Raw genomic sequence first — 13,546 nt, forward strand, 5'->3', positions numbered from 1 at the left:
GACTTTTCCTCCATTCCAAAATACTTTAGGTCATGACCGCGCATAGAGTCATATACGAGTGAATAAACAGAAAAAAACACACTCGGTGGTGGGTAATCACGAGACTTGCCGGAGCGACAGTCGGTAACGCACTGCTTGTTTCTATCGCACTGACTGAGCAGATAATAGTCTATCTTCGCGGCGGTACAGCATTCATGCAAAAATTATTACGTCGCATGGGAGTGTGTGGTACGTGCGGAATAATATACAGTCAGTCCACAATCATAGGTCACACACAATAGAGCTTTCCAGTATTGTGTGTGTGTGTGCTTGAAAATGAGGCAAACAACAACAGTAAACAAAAGAGATGCATTCCTTTGTCACTAAAGTACAGAATGAATTTCGTCTTCCGCTGGCTTAAATACCAGCAAATTTTCAAAATATGTGCTTGAATTTGGAACAGGATGAAAAATTTGACTGAAATATGTGCACTGCAGTGTGGCAAACGGAGAAACACAACTAGTAATCGCTATTTTTCGGTTTGTTCCTCCAGCATCAGCTGTTCCCCAAAATGAGGTAAACATCATGTATATACACGCGTATTTCGTGTTCGCTAGTGTGGGTACTTGAGCTGTCAGAAAGCTCTATTGTGAGTCATTTTAACTTTAACTGCCGATTAATGCATGAATGTTATACTAATTGATTGACAAAATTGTTACTTGTAGGTAGAACTAATCATTTGATCAATTGTTAGGTGATATTTAAACGGAAAATAGCAGCTAAAGCTAGAATGACCCACAATTGTGTGTGACCCATGATTGTGGACTGACTGTAATTGAGAGAATAAAACAAAAGTAGATTAGACTACCTAATATAACGGGTGGCAGTAGTTTAGTGAGTACAACATTCGGGTACCGACAGAAAGAGCATGGGTGCAAACCCCATCTGCCATTGCACAACTCAATATGTCTATATCGCAATTTTTCGGTTCATGCAGTTAATCGTTCTTCGCATCAGACACTTACTCTCTTTCCAAAGAATAAGGTAAAATGTCATTTATTATCGAAATCGAACACCCCGCCATCGGATTCTACATGAAAATAACTTTCAAAACTGCTGGAAACAGATGTGTGTCATAAACAAAAACGAAAATCCTTATAAAATTACTAGTTGAGCCCGAATCTTAAGATCTGGAAAATATAAATGCCTGTTCAGAATTCAAAAAACTCCATTGGCCAGTGTTTGCGAAGGTGTTTAATCCTTGTATTAGTTCTTTGAGTTCTTATATTGCATAGTATAGCTCTATGATGTTGTGCATAAAAGAGTCATAGCCAGAAGCTGAAACGAATAGTTTTTATGGTCGTATTGGATTATATTTAACTGAATAAAAACTATTATGTAGTCTGATTAGAGTAAAATGTTGCTTAGAAAATTCTTGATCGTTTGCTATCATTACCTTATTTTTTCAAATTTTGCGACTTGTTCCGGTTTGATTTAACGCCGACCATATGATTTCGCGACAAGCAATCAAGTTGAGTAGGTGAGTCGAGCAGTCGAATCAAGCATTCGAGTCAAGCAGTTGGGTCGAGCAGTCGAGTCGAGCAGTCAAATCGAGCAGTCTAGTCGAGCAATTAAATCGAGCTGTTCAGTCCGGTCAAGCAGTTGAGTCGAGCAGTCGAGTCGAGCAGTTGAATCGAGTGGTCGAGTCGAGCAGTCAAGTCAAGCAGTCAAGTCAAGCAGTCAAGTCAAGCAGTCAAGTGGAGCAATTAAATCGAGCAATCCAGTCGAGCAGTTTAATCGGGCAGTTAAGTCGAGTAGTCCAGTCGAGCAGTTGAATCGAGTAGTCTAGTCGAGTAGTCGAATCCAATGATTTAGTCAAGCAGTCGGATCCAGCGGTAAAGTCTAACAGTTGAGTCGAGCAGTTCATTCGAGCAGTCGAGTCGAGCAGTTGAGTCGAGAAGCCCAGTCGAACAGTTTTTTCGAGCAGGTAAGTCGAGAAGTCCAGTTGAGCAGCTGAATCGAGTAGCCCAGTCGAGCAGCTGAATCGAGTAGTTAAGTCGAGCTGTCGATTCAAATAGAAGTCAAGCAGTTGAGTCGAGCGACGAATCGAACAGTTGAGTCGAGCAGTCTAGTTGAGCAGATGAATCATGCTGTCCAATCAAGCAGTCCAGTCGAGCAGTCGAGTCGAACAGTCCAGTCGAGCAGTTCAATCGTGCAGTTAAGTCGAGCAGTCGGGTCTAGTAGTAAGTCAAACAAATGTGTCAAACAGTCGAATCGAGTAGTTAAGTCGAGTAATCCACTCGAGCAGTTAAATCGAGCTGTTCAAACAGTCAAGTCGATCTGTTCAATCAAGCAGTTGAGTCGAGCAGTCGAATCGAATAGTTCAGTCGAGCAGTTCAGTTAAGCAGTCCAGTCGAGCAATCAAATCGAGCAGTCTAATCGACTAGTCCAGTCGAGCAGTCTAGTCAACCAGTTGAGCAATCGAGCAGTCCAGCTGTCGACCAGTGAAGTGACTCAGGATAGAACTCATTGCTACGAAAATATGATGTCGTGTCAGCGGCCACTTTTTAATTAAGCCTTTTATGGCGTCCTGTCAGAGACCTGGGGTGACATTGTGATTCTCGTTTCGAGTGATTTTGGTTCGTTTCGACCACGTTAAACGAATGGGCGAAACGAACCAAAATCACTCGAAACAAGAATCGCAATGTCACCCCTGGTTTTCGGACATAAGCCTCTTATATAAATAGATGTTGCTTTTGACTTCAAAAGATTGAATCTAGCCTGATAGTATTTGAAATTATAGGTTTTTTTCTTTTCGAAAAACTCCCACTTTGCAGTGCTATTCCTTAAGCAGTCTTCTATAAACAGTAACCTCTACTAATGCAAGGGTACCTTCGCAGGAATCCGGTCGTTTGTAACATCTAAGAAAAACGAAGACGGCCTGCCTGTAGACCTGTTTCTTGATGATCGTAGAGTCAATGTTGCGCGCGATAAACGCAACCTCTTTGCAACACATTTCAACCAAGCAGCTCGACGATTATTCCTGCTTCCTTGGAACAAATTGCCTCTGCAGTTAGAAACACTCATACAAAGTCATAACCTCAACGGTTTGTGTGTAACTGAAGAGATTGTCGTAACTGTATCGGAAAATTTAAATATTTGTTATTAGTACCCGGACCAGACGGTATTCCATCTTACATCTTGAAAAGGTGTTCTATCGTTTTCGCTAGACCTATTTCACCATTGTTCATTTCTTCACCCTAGAAATGTAAGATCTATGTATGTTCCCTGTACACAAGAAGCGTGATAAGCCTAAAATTCAAAATTAACAAGGGATACATCGTCGTCCTCCAGCTCTAAAGTGCTCGACATAATCGTGAATGACGCATTGTTGGGCTGACATTTCTTCAGACCAGCATGGGTTTTTTGCAAAACGATCAGTCTCTACGAATCTCGTTGATTTCGTCTCGTTCTGCCTGCGTAACATGAATGCAGGAGTGCAAATTGATGCAGTGTTCGATCGGGTGGATCACGGAGAATACCGTGAGAATACTTGCAAGACTTGAGAAGCTGGAAGTTTGCGCTCCATTTTGCAAATGGCTATACTCGTACCTAACATACCATAGATTGAATGTGAAGGGCATCGGGTCCGAGTTTTCCGACTCGTTCTGCAATAGCCCTGGCATACCACAGGGGAGCAGCCTTGGACCACTACTCTTTTCTCTTTTGGTAATGTCGGCTATGGCAACTGAACTGGGTTGAATCATAATGAACCGACCTCCAACAAACAATGAAGTTCAACGGAAAGCAACCGAATCCAATTCAAGTCACTGCTACTATCCCTCAAGCATGTCATGTAGACCCTCTTGTCTTGATGTAGTACGAAAACCTTAATTTTCTGTAAGAAAATTCAGGGTATTAGAGCCTACCTATGGCGTTTTATTCAAGTGTCACATTGTCACATTCACTACACTAATGACGTGATACAGTGATAAAGTGACGAAGATGACGTGATAGAGTGGAACGAGGCATTGGTTTTGTCCTAACACCATAACAAATGAAGCGTGTCACTTGGCTGAGGCCCATCAATGAGCGAGTATACGCGATGAGAAGCGAGCGACAACTTTGACGAAGAAGATACAGCTGAAGGTCTAGCGGTAGTCAGCAGAGGAAACTACTCACGAATTGTTGATGAGCAGAGCGACGAACAGATTGCAGATCTGATCGAGCAGTGGAAGCGCATTTACGATACGATCAGTCACGTCCAGTTAGTGATTTGAGTCAGAGTATTTACCAACAATTGACAGAAAACCTGAGCCGGAGCCCACAGGCGGTTTCGTTTAGGAAGTTAGATGGTTTGAACAAAAATTACAGAATATCGAATACAGTATTGCAAGACGTTATTGGAAGGATAGGTGTGCAGAGAAGCGGTACCATCCTAACCAAGTCTCACACCTCCTCCTCCTTCTCAAGCAGCTTAGAACTTGTCAAACAAAAACTTGTCTCTATTGTACTCGGTCCTGGGCTACTCGTCGGCAATTTGTTGAGCGACTCAGCACTCGCAAGTCGGCTTCGACCTGGACGGGCTGTCTAGAACGTTGGTCTTCTCTATTCCTGATTCTACAGGGTTCCTCGAAAATAACACATTTCATTTTACTGTCAACTGGCACTCTTGCGACATATCCGACGCACCGTAGCCTCTCGACTTTCTCCAGGTACATTGGGAATCTCTCCAAGTAGTGCCTGCAACTCGTGGTTCATACGCATGCGCCACTTTCAGCTTTCCGTTTGTACTTCACCGAAAATCGTACGTAACACTTCTCATTCAAATACGACAAGTCACGTATATCTACCGTGTGCAAAGTCGAGTCCGTAAAGGACTACCGCTATTAACACAGTTGTTATAAAGTTGTTACGGAAACTGATTACATGAAATTCTGGTTATAAATAAGTCGCAGCAACTAGAAGTACCAAAATTGTGTTACTTGGGACCGGTCTGATTAGCGTCCTTGATAGAAAAGTCTTACAGAAGAAAAACTACAAGGTATACAACCCTAAGGGTTGTACGAAAGGGAGACGTAGGACTATAACAGATCCTTAGATCAAAGACTAATGTAAACTGCATTTCTGGCATATGTATGTTTATAAGAAACTGTGAGCGCCATTGTTTAGGTGAATGTTTAAAAGAGAAGAGCGAAATATTCAGATCCAATTATACATTGAATGCAATGGCATTGAATGGCTTTGAATTGAGACATGTCCTTCTTTTTTGACATGAATGGCAACAGGCACGTAAGTTACCAGTGTCGATTCACTGTGTCTTGCTTCGAGAAGGTTTTACTAGTTTACTTTCACAGCTTACCCCTTGTTACATAACAGAAAATATGGCACATACGCAAAAATTTCTATTATATCGGGTATGAGAGTCCTTATCCTCCTACCACAGGGGTGAGGGGTCTCAAACCATCATAAAACAAATTCGTTTTATGATGGTTTGAGACCCCTCACACCTGTGGTAGGAGGATAAGGACTCCAAAAACCCCCACATGCCAAACTTGGTTCTATTTGCTTGATTAGTTCTAGAGTTATGAGGAAATTTGTATTTCTTTTGGATGGAAGCCCCCCTCCTTAGAAGGGAAACGGGTCTCAGTACATCATAGAAAATAATGTTACATCCAAAAACCTCCACATGCCAAATTTGGTTCCTTTTGCTTGTTTAGTTCTCGAGTTATGAAGAAATTTCCTCCTACAGAGGGAAGGGGTCTCAATTCACCATAAAAAAAATTCTTGCCTTCGGAAACCCCCACATGCCACATTCAATCATCTTCAAGTTCATCGCCGTCAATAATTATTGTAAGTAGGGGCAAACGTTGTTTTCTCCGGAGCCCCTTCCTACCACATATTTGGTTTAAGACGCACTGATAAAAGCAAAGCCATGGGTATAAACGTCATTAAGAACTTGACCCTTCTTTATCGACAGACTTCGTATCCGGTTATTAGAGTACAGGAAAACTACGAGGCTAGTGTAAAGATCCTATTGACTCAATAGGGGCACCTTCCAGTCGATATTCGAACCAACGATGGCTGGCTTGTTAAACCAGCATCGTACCCCGGAGGTAACTGGGCGGGCCGATCTTTAGCCCAATGCCCCTGGCTTTCGTTTTTAGTCTGGCGTAGGTTGCCTTCGCCGGCTCAAGACAATGATATCAAGGTCGTTCGTAAACGCTAGGAGTTGGCTACTTTTGTTGTAGATCGTTCCTCTCGTTTCGACAACCGCTCGTCCAATCACACCCTCAATAGCGAAGTTAAGCAACATTCAGGACAGTCAATCCCCCTGCCGCAACTCTCTGCGCGATCTGAAGCGACTGAAGATTGCCCTCGAAACACGCACGTAGCTCTTGCTCCAGGGTAGCTTCGATCAGCCGCATCAATTGGTCCGGAAAGTTAGTACTTTCTCGTGCATTACCTGCCATAGCTGTTTGCACTCGACTGTATTGTATGCTGCCTTGAAATCCACGAAAATAAGATGCATTGGGTATGAGCCGCAATAACACGGGCGCCCATCATAAAGATCACCCTATGAAATCTATTGCTGTTGGGGATAGATGACGTAGCAAGATCTGGGAGGGTACATCGTTGGCGGCGTTGATCAGCGTAATACCACGTTAATTACATCGAATCGAGCCGACTACCCTTTGTTAAGATGGGACAAATCACACCTTCCAACCTTCCACCTTCTACAAATTATCCAACAAAGTACCATTGCAAGTGTTTTGTTGCCATTTTTGTGAATAACTGCCGGGATTACACAGTCTGCGAATTTCTTCAAATTGCTATCGCTGATAGTCTCGGTGTAACACTACCACGAAACGTGTACGCCGAGGGAGAACAACCTGACAACTCTCATTATCTTTGGGCGTAAGATCCTGCCATCAATCCTTGGTGGCAAACGGGAGGATGGAGTGTGGCGCAGGCGCATGAACCGCGAGTTGTATCAGTTGTATACGAATGTGCATATTCCCAACAAATAAAGCATCCTGAAATTAAATAAAAAAGAAAACTTTTCCAATTAAATTCTACTATGTATATTTATTCGCGACCGATACGTATTTCGCCTACGACTTGCAGGCTTCATCAGCATGTTTTCGAACACTGATGAAACCTGCAAATCGTAGGTGAAAAACGTATCTATCGCGAATAAATATACATAGTAGAATTTAATTGGAAAAGTTTTCTTTTTTATGACCAAAACGCCAACTAAAACCAAAATTAGTAACGTTGGTCAAACAAGTCTCTCTTTAATTTCAGGTTTCGTATTCTACTAAGATGCTCCAAAAACCTCAGTTAAATAAAGCATGGCAGGTTAGAATGGGCTAATCACATAGCGAGAATGCTGGATAAACGAGCTGCGAAGACTAACGTTTGCACAAAAAAAAAATGAACTTTTTTCGGATGGCGAAAACGGATATCGTGCGGCACTTTGTGGATGCCGGATACGCCCATTCCGGCATCTACAACATCTTGGCACTATTGGACAACAATCAGAGCATCTTAAGACAGCCCGGTTCCGGACGGCCGTCGACCCTGAGCGACAAGAAGCTCTAAAGTATGCCGAAGAGGAAAACCGAAGGAAAAGTGGCTACATCGCTGCGTGCTCGGGAGGTCAGTGCAACCGCGCAACAGTGAAAAAGTACCAAAAGAACATGGACATACATATCAAGAAGCGACATGTCCCGTCCACTGGCCTCGGGGCGGCAGGCAATGACGCAGCGGCAGCGGTTGAATAAGAAAATCAAGTCGATTTTCCCGGCGAATCGCGACGTGGCGGTAGTGATGGACGACGAGACCTATCTCACCCTTTTTTTTTTTTTTTTTTTTTTTTTTTTTAACGAGTAGGGAAATCTGCTATCAGACACCTGAGAAGACAGCTCAGGGAGTGGGGTTTGGTATCTCGTGAAGATCGTGAAGATCCAGACCCACTAAAACCCTACTCGAGTCTCCAGCCTCAATCCCCCCTGGAACCACCTTATCGGTATTACTTCAGGGAACCTATCTCACCCTGGATGGCAACGACTAACAGAGCACTTCGTATTTTATTTCCCCCACGAAGGAAGTGAGCTCCGAGGTGAAGTTCATTTCACACACCATGTTTCTCAAGAAGGTACTGCTGTGGCTGACAATCAGCGAGAAGGGGATGTCAAAGCCGCCCTTCTTTCGCTCCCGACTGGCCGTGAACGGGGAATTTTATAGTACGTATAGTACGAAGTGCCTGCCGGAAGTTGCATCGTTCATCTAGAAATACCATAAGGGCGAAGACGTGGTGTTCCGGCCGGATCTGGCGTCGGCCCACTACTCGAAGCGAATCGTTGGAGGATATGGAGCGGATGGTACCCAAATCGGTGAACCCGCCCAGCGTCCCCCAGCTGCGTCCCATCAAGAATTTCTGGGACAAACCTGAAGCGTAAGATCTACTCCAACAATTTTGTCGCGAAAACTGAGGAGCAATTGATAAGTAAAACGAAGAAAGAACTCAAAAACATGCCTACACGCATGGTTTCGTCCGCCATGGCGAATGTGCCGGTTAACTGCCGGAAGGCCACAGGGGCGTAGAATTTTTTGCAAGTAAAGTATTAGCGCAAAACAGAAGTGGAAGTCCGAACGATTCGGTGATCAAAACTGGTAACAGAGTCTTTTATGTTTTTATTTTTCTTCGGGAAGGTTTTCGCATAGAAGCAAATAACAGCAATATAAGCAGAACGCTCGCTGTTAATCGCAAAGCAGCTTTCACATGCTTTCGTGTACATTCGTATGCGTTCGTGTGTTTTCGTGGAAAAAAGTGACTCGCTACCGCCAGGTTCGCTAGTATCTGTAGAAAGTAGCATGTACGTGTTTGGATTTCTACTTTCACTTCTGTTCTGTGCTATTATAATAACCTTCTTTGGGAAATGTATCACACTCAATTAGTTGTCTTAGTTTTTTTAACACCATCCGAAAAAAAATCCATTTTTCTAATGCATACGTTATATTCAGCAGAGAACCCATAAAAGACCAATGACTGGGAGGCAGACATCCACTGAACTTGTGTTTTTGACCAGGATACTCGAGTAGCGGATATTCGTGGAGATTTGGGACTAATATGTTGATCTACTCTGATATTATTTGAGTGGTCTCTGTATTCCGCACTTCATTTTCTACACAGTATTGTTTATTGAAAAACTGATATAATTCGGAAAGCGAAACTGGTTTTGTCATTAGCAATGTAGGAGGGTAGGATATGGAGAGGCCCGAGAATAAACTCGTGTTTAAAATCATCACATGGCCTTGTTTATTTTTGAAGCTTAGCACAACCGAAGTAAAAGCTTGTTGTGGTTTGTTATGAGAACCATTTTATACCCACCCCCACCACTTCAACTAATATTCAGATGATATTCTGTCAATTTAGAACATGAACAACAAAGAGGTTTGTTAGAATAAGTGTTGAAAACGCCTTGCCCTGCTGTAGTAGTACAGGAAAAATTCCATCCTTACCCTGTGATTTGAAGGGTTCAAAAGTGTCAATCGCTCAATTCAACTTTGCTCTTCGTAAGAACTTTTTGGCCAAAGTGCAAGAATCTTTAATGTTTCTATCTAACCCAGTCATTTCATCCACTATTTTACGAATGTCTGTCCTGATTTCAAGAGCAACAGTTCTCAATGCCGGTGTATTTTGGTCTCGTATAAGTTAATGATTGTACAGGAAAAATGTGTTCTCAGCATTTTGATCTTACTACTTGCTGCATAGTTACAGTGAATGGGCACACAACATTTGAGAAAGTTCGATTTGAACCTATGGACATCGTCCTTTACAATGAATATTCTTTTCTCGTTTTCTTGACATTTAAAAAAATATCATATATCAGAATGATCACCATCGTACGTACTTGTCTAATATCTTCGAAGATATATTTAAGCTCTTCGTCCAGCAGGATATACGGATCGATGTTGTATTCCCGTATCGGGCCGGCTGGTTGCTGTGTGTGCACGGAACTGTACCCTCGCATACAGGGATGTGTGGCTGGAGGAAGGATCTGTGAACTGCATGGCTGAAAATAAACCAAGAAAAATGGAAAATGTTATTTGAGTTGAGCTGTATTTTCAAAGCTTAACTAATAAACAGTTGAAGATTCAACAGTAGCCTGAAAGCCTTTCTGATTTATTCCAGTGAACATACGCTAGCATACACGCTTGAAATCTCCCTTCGAATTAAACACAAGATTCTTCGCTGTGATTGACCACATGTTTGACATTCTAATTGCCTGTTTCGCGCTGCAAACAACCCCCCTTGATCGGAGCACATCAAAGCACGTCGACAACATGTCACAATAAATTACAATGCATCTAACCGTTTTTTCTTTCTTTGCTCCACCGTTGTTTCATGTTTGCAAATAAACACCACCGTCCGGTAGCCACAATCCTCTGAATCAGTGGGTAAGCAATTTAATATTTACGACGCATACCGCCCCCGTGGGACGGACGGGCGGCCGTACCAAAGCGCGAGAAAATCCGAAATCCAATCAGTACGCAAATAGTGCACTCACTTTCATGCCGTGCATTCGCACCCGACAGCATACCCGAGAAGATTAGCATCGAACAAACTGTGCTGAATCGAAAAGTACAGTACGACAGAGCAAACAGGAGAAAACTGAATGGACCCTCCTGCGGCATTTGCGGGCGCGGGTGCAAAAACGTAAACAGATTTTATTATCCACTTACGGACAGTACCCCATACTGGTTGCGTCGTCGGCCGGTACCTACTTGAAAAGGAGGGATGTGGTTCGGTGTAAAGGTCAGCTGATCTCACCATAATTTCATTCATTTATTCAAGTTCAACGATCTTATTTTTGTTCAGTATCTCCTCCGGGATTTGAAAGGAAGGTAGTTTATAAAGCTAAAAAAAATAGGTTTTATAAATAACTGGCATCACTGATGTGAGAGACATAACGATAATGTCAACAGAATGCTGTACCTTGACGAAAGGTGTGACAATACTTGAGACGCAGCCGAAGTGGAACGGTGCAACTCATTACAATCCATCCTATTGTCCTTTGTGGTCAATTATCCACCGAAATCGATCTTTTCCGTGGTCAATAATGAGGGTCCAATTAATTGAAGCTTGCACACCCTCCTCGATGTCATTGTTAGCAGCGCGGGCAGAAAACCAGGAAGTAATTTGCATTTGATTACTGACCGAAACGAATCGACCTCAAAGTAGAACTGCAACCGGTGGAGTTTTTGTTGTTTGTTGTATTGCTGGTGATTTGTTTGCGGTTTTTTAGATAGCGACCGAAAGATGTTGTAAGAGCAAGCGAAGGTGTGAATGGAGCGAACAAATTCTGTTTCACAAATGCTTGCGCCTCTGGTTTCGTATGAAACGTTTTTACAAGTATGCATTAAATTTAAAATACGTTAAGTATAACTAAAGCATACCAAAAAGTGAAGAATACAGAACTCAAGACTAGACATAGTATATGGCTCGGATAAACACAGCAAAGGACGATACTACTAACGCCATCTCCTATCTCAAGTGAGCTACTATCGCTTAAAAGTGTTAGTGATCGCAACCACCTGAAAGAATATATGCGTGTGATGTTGATGACGGATGTCAAACAAAACTTAGGTCAGGTAAAAACCAATTTATTTGATAACAGACATTTTAATTTAATAAAAGTCTTTTATTTTCATGTTATAGAATGGCATTTTTCATAATTATCGAATAACAAACAGTAGGGTGATTTATGTATTATGGACAGGCGTTATGCGTACGCTATTTTGGACATTCACGGCAAAAACCAAATGAAAATATCCAAAATAGCGTACGCGTAACGCCTGTTCAAAATACATAAATCACCCTAGATGTTTATTAACGAATTTATTGGCTGGTAAACGGCTAGATAGACTCTACAGTCAGAACCCTTATCCAGTAACAATACCGCCTCATGATATCAGCCGGATTACAAGCAACCTTAGTGGAGATCGAGTCCCAATCCCGATGAAAACTAAAGTCGTATGCTGACTAAGAAGAAGGGTTTGTTTTGCGTTTGGTTGGTCCTCCGGCAATACAGGGAGTTGGTGTCGCGGACTATGGATCGAAAACTGAAAACTCAAGACGTAGAATTGTCGATTTCTCATTCTCCAACGAAGCAGGAAGGCTCAAGCAACAGACACATTCCTCACAATCGTGTGGAAAGTTTGTGCCTTATGGGCCAATCAATCCTCGAATGTGCAGGTTAAGAATCAAGGACCGGTTCTTCAACATGAGTATCATATACGTACCCAGCCCTCACCTCGAAAGTTTGGATGGTAACAAGGAGGAATTTTACGCACAGCTGGAGCGTGACTACTACCGCTTCCCAAAACATGCTCAGGTCGACCAAAAAGAGAAATAAAAACCGGCGATTGGAGAGTTCAGCGCGCACCTGCTGACTTACGCAATGGGTCTAAGACTTAGCGACTTTGTCATCTCCAAGAACATGGCAGCGAACGGAGGACACCTCCACAAATACACGTGAAGGTCACCAAATTAAACAGAAACACGGATTGTCTACGTTTTGATCGCCTACCGACACTTCTCAGACGTCATTAGCGTCTGATCCTACCGAAGCGATAACGTTTACTGGAACCAGTACCAAGTGACGGTTAAGATGCCCCCAAAATTCTCCGTGGTGAGCAATATTTCGTGCCGACGGTTGCTTCACGAAAATGTCGCGAGGCTGAAGCACCCTAACATCGCCATAAACTACGCGTATTCACTTAAAGCTACACTACCGGAGGAGGACGAGGAGAAGCCCATCTCGAGCACTTTTAGAATATCATCAAAATAGCCATTAACAATGCAGCAGAGAGCATCATAGGACTCCTGGCACGGAATCAGCGAAACAATTGGTAAAACGATAAATGTAGGAAGGTGGTAGATGCGCAGTGCCACTTGTCATAACGTGGAAAGACGCAGACAGAAAAAGATGCAGCGAACCCAAATCTTCTGGTAGATAAAGCCTGGAAAAGCAGGCAGGAGTATGCAGAATTGAAGCAGTTGCAGAAGTTCTCAGGAAACGAGGATTTTTTACCAGAAACTGAACGCGTCACGCAAAGGCTTTCATCACAGGCCAAACTGTATCGGTAAATCAACGGACGATCAAGTGGTACCTAAAAGATGCAAGCAATATTCCGAGGAACACAAAAATGGCACCCAGGCGAAGTAACAAAACGGCGGGAAAGGTTATTTGGACGGTGCGATAACCCCAGGAATCAGGTGTCAGCCCCAACGATAGGCGATGTTAAAGGAGATCATCAAACAGCTAAAGAACAAAAAATTGGCAGGGAAGGATGGCATCGGAGTGGAGCTTATTAGAAGACCGGGAAAACAGGCACCGCCTGATTGTTACAATTTGGGATACTGAACAGCTACCGGAGGAGTGGGTGGATGGCGTTATCTGCCCGATCTATAAAAGAAAGGCGACCAGCTAGACTGTGAAAACTATTGAGTGATCACTGTTCTCAATGCCGCCTACAAAGTGCTCTCCCAAATTGT

General features: G+C 42.9%; 1 protein-coding gene across 3 annotated transcripts in view; it reads right to left on the minus strand.

The window, feature by feature from the left end:
- Nucleotides 1–13,546, minus strand: part of LOC128733189 (all trans-polyprenyl-diphosphate synthase PDSS1) — a 206,348-nt gene that overhangs the window by 79,077 nt on the left and 113,725 nt on the right. For all 3 annotated transcript variants that reach the window (XM_053826864.1, XM_053826865.1, XM_053826863.1), the window contains exon 3: nt 9,900–10,061. In XM_053826864.1, the coding sequence (XP_053682839.1) occupies nt 9,900–10,061 (162 nt within the window). The remainder of the gene's footprint in view (nt 1–9,899; nt 10,062–13,546) is intronic.

This window comes from Sabethes cyaneus, chromosome 1 (assembly GCF_943734655.1).
Source record: "Sabethes cyaneus chromosome 1, idSabCyanKW18_F2, whole genome shotgun sequence".
Lineage (NCBI taxonomy): Eukaryota > Metazoa > Arthropoda > Insecta > Diptera > Culicidae > Sabethes > Sabethes cyaneus.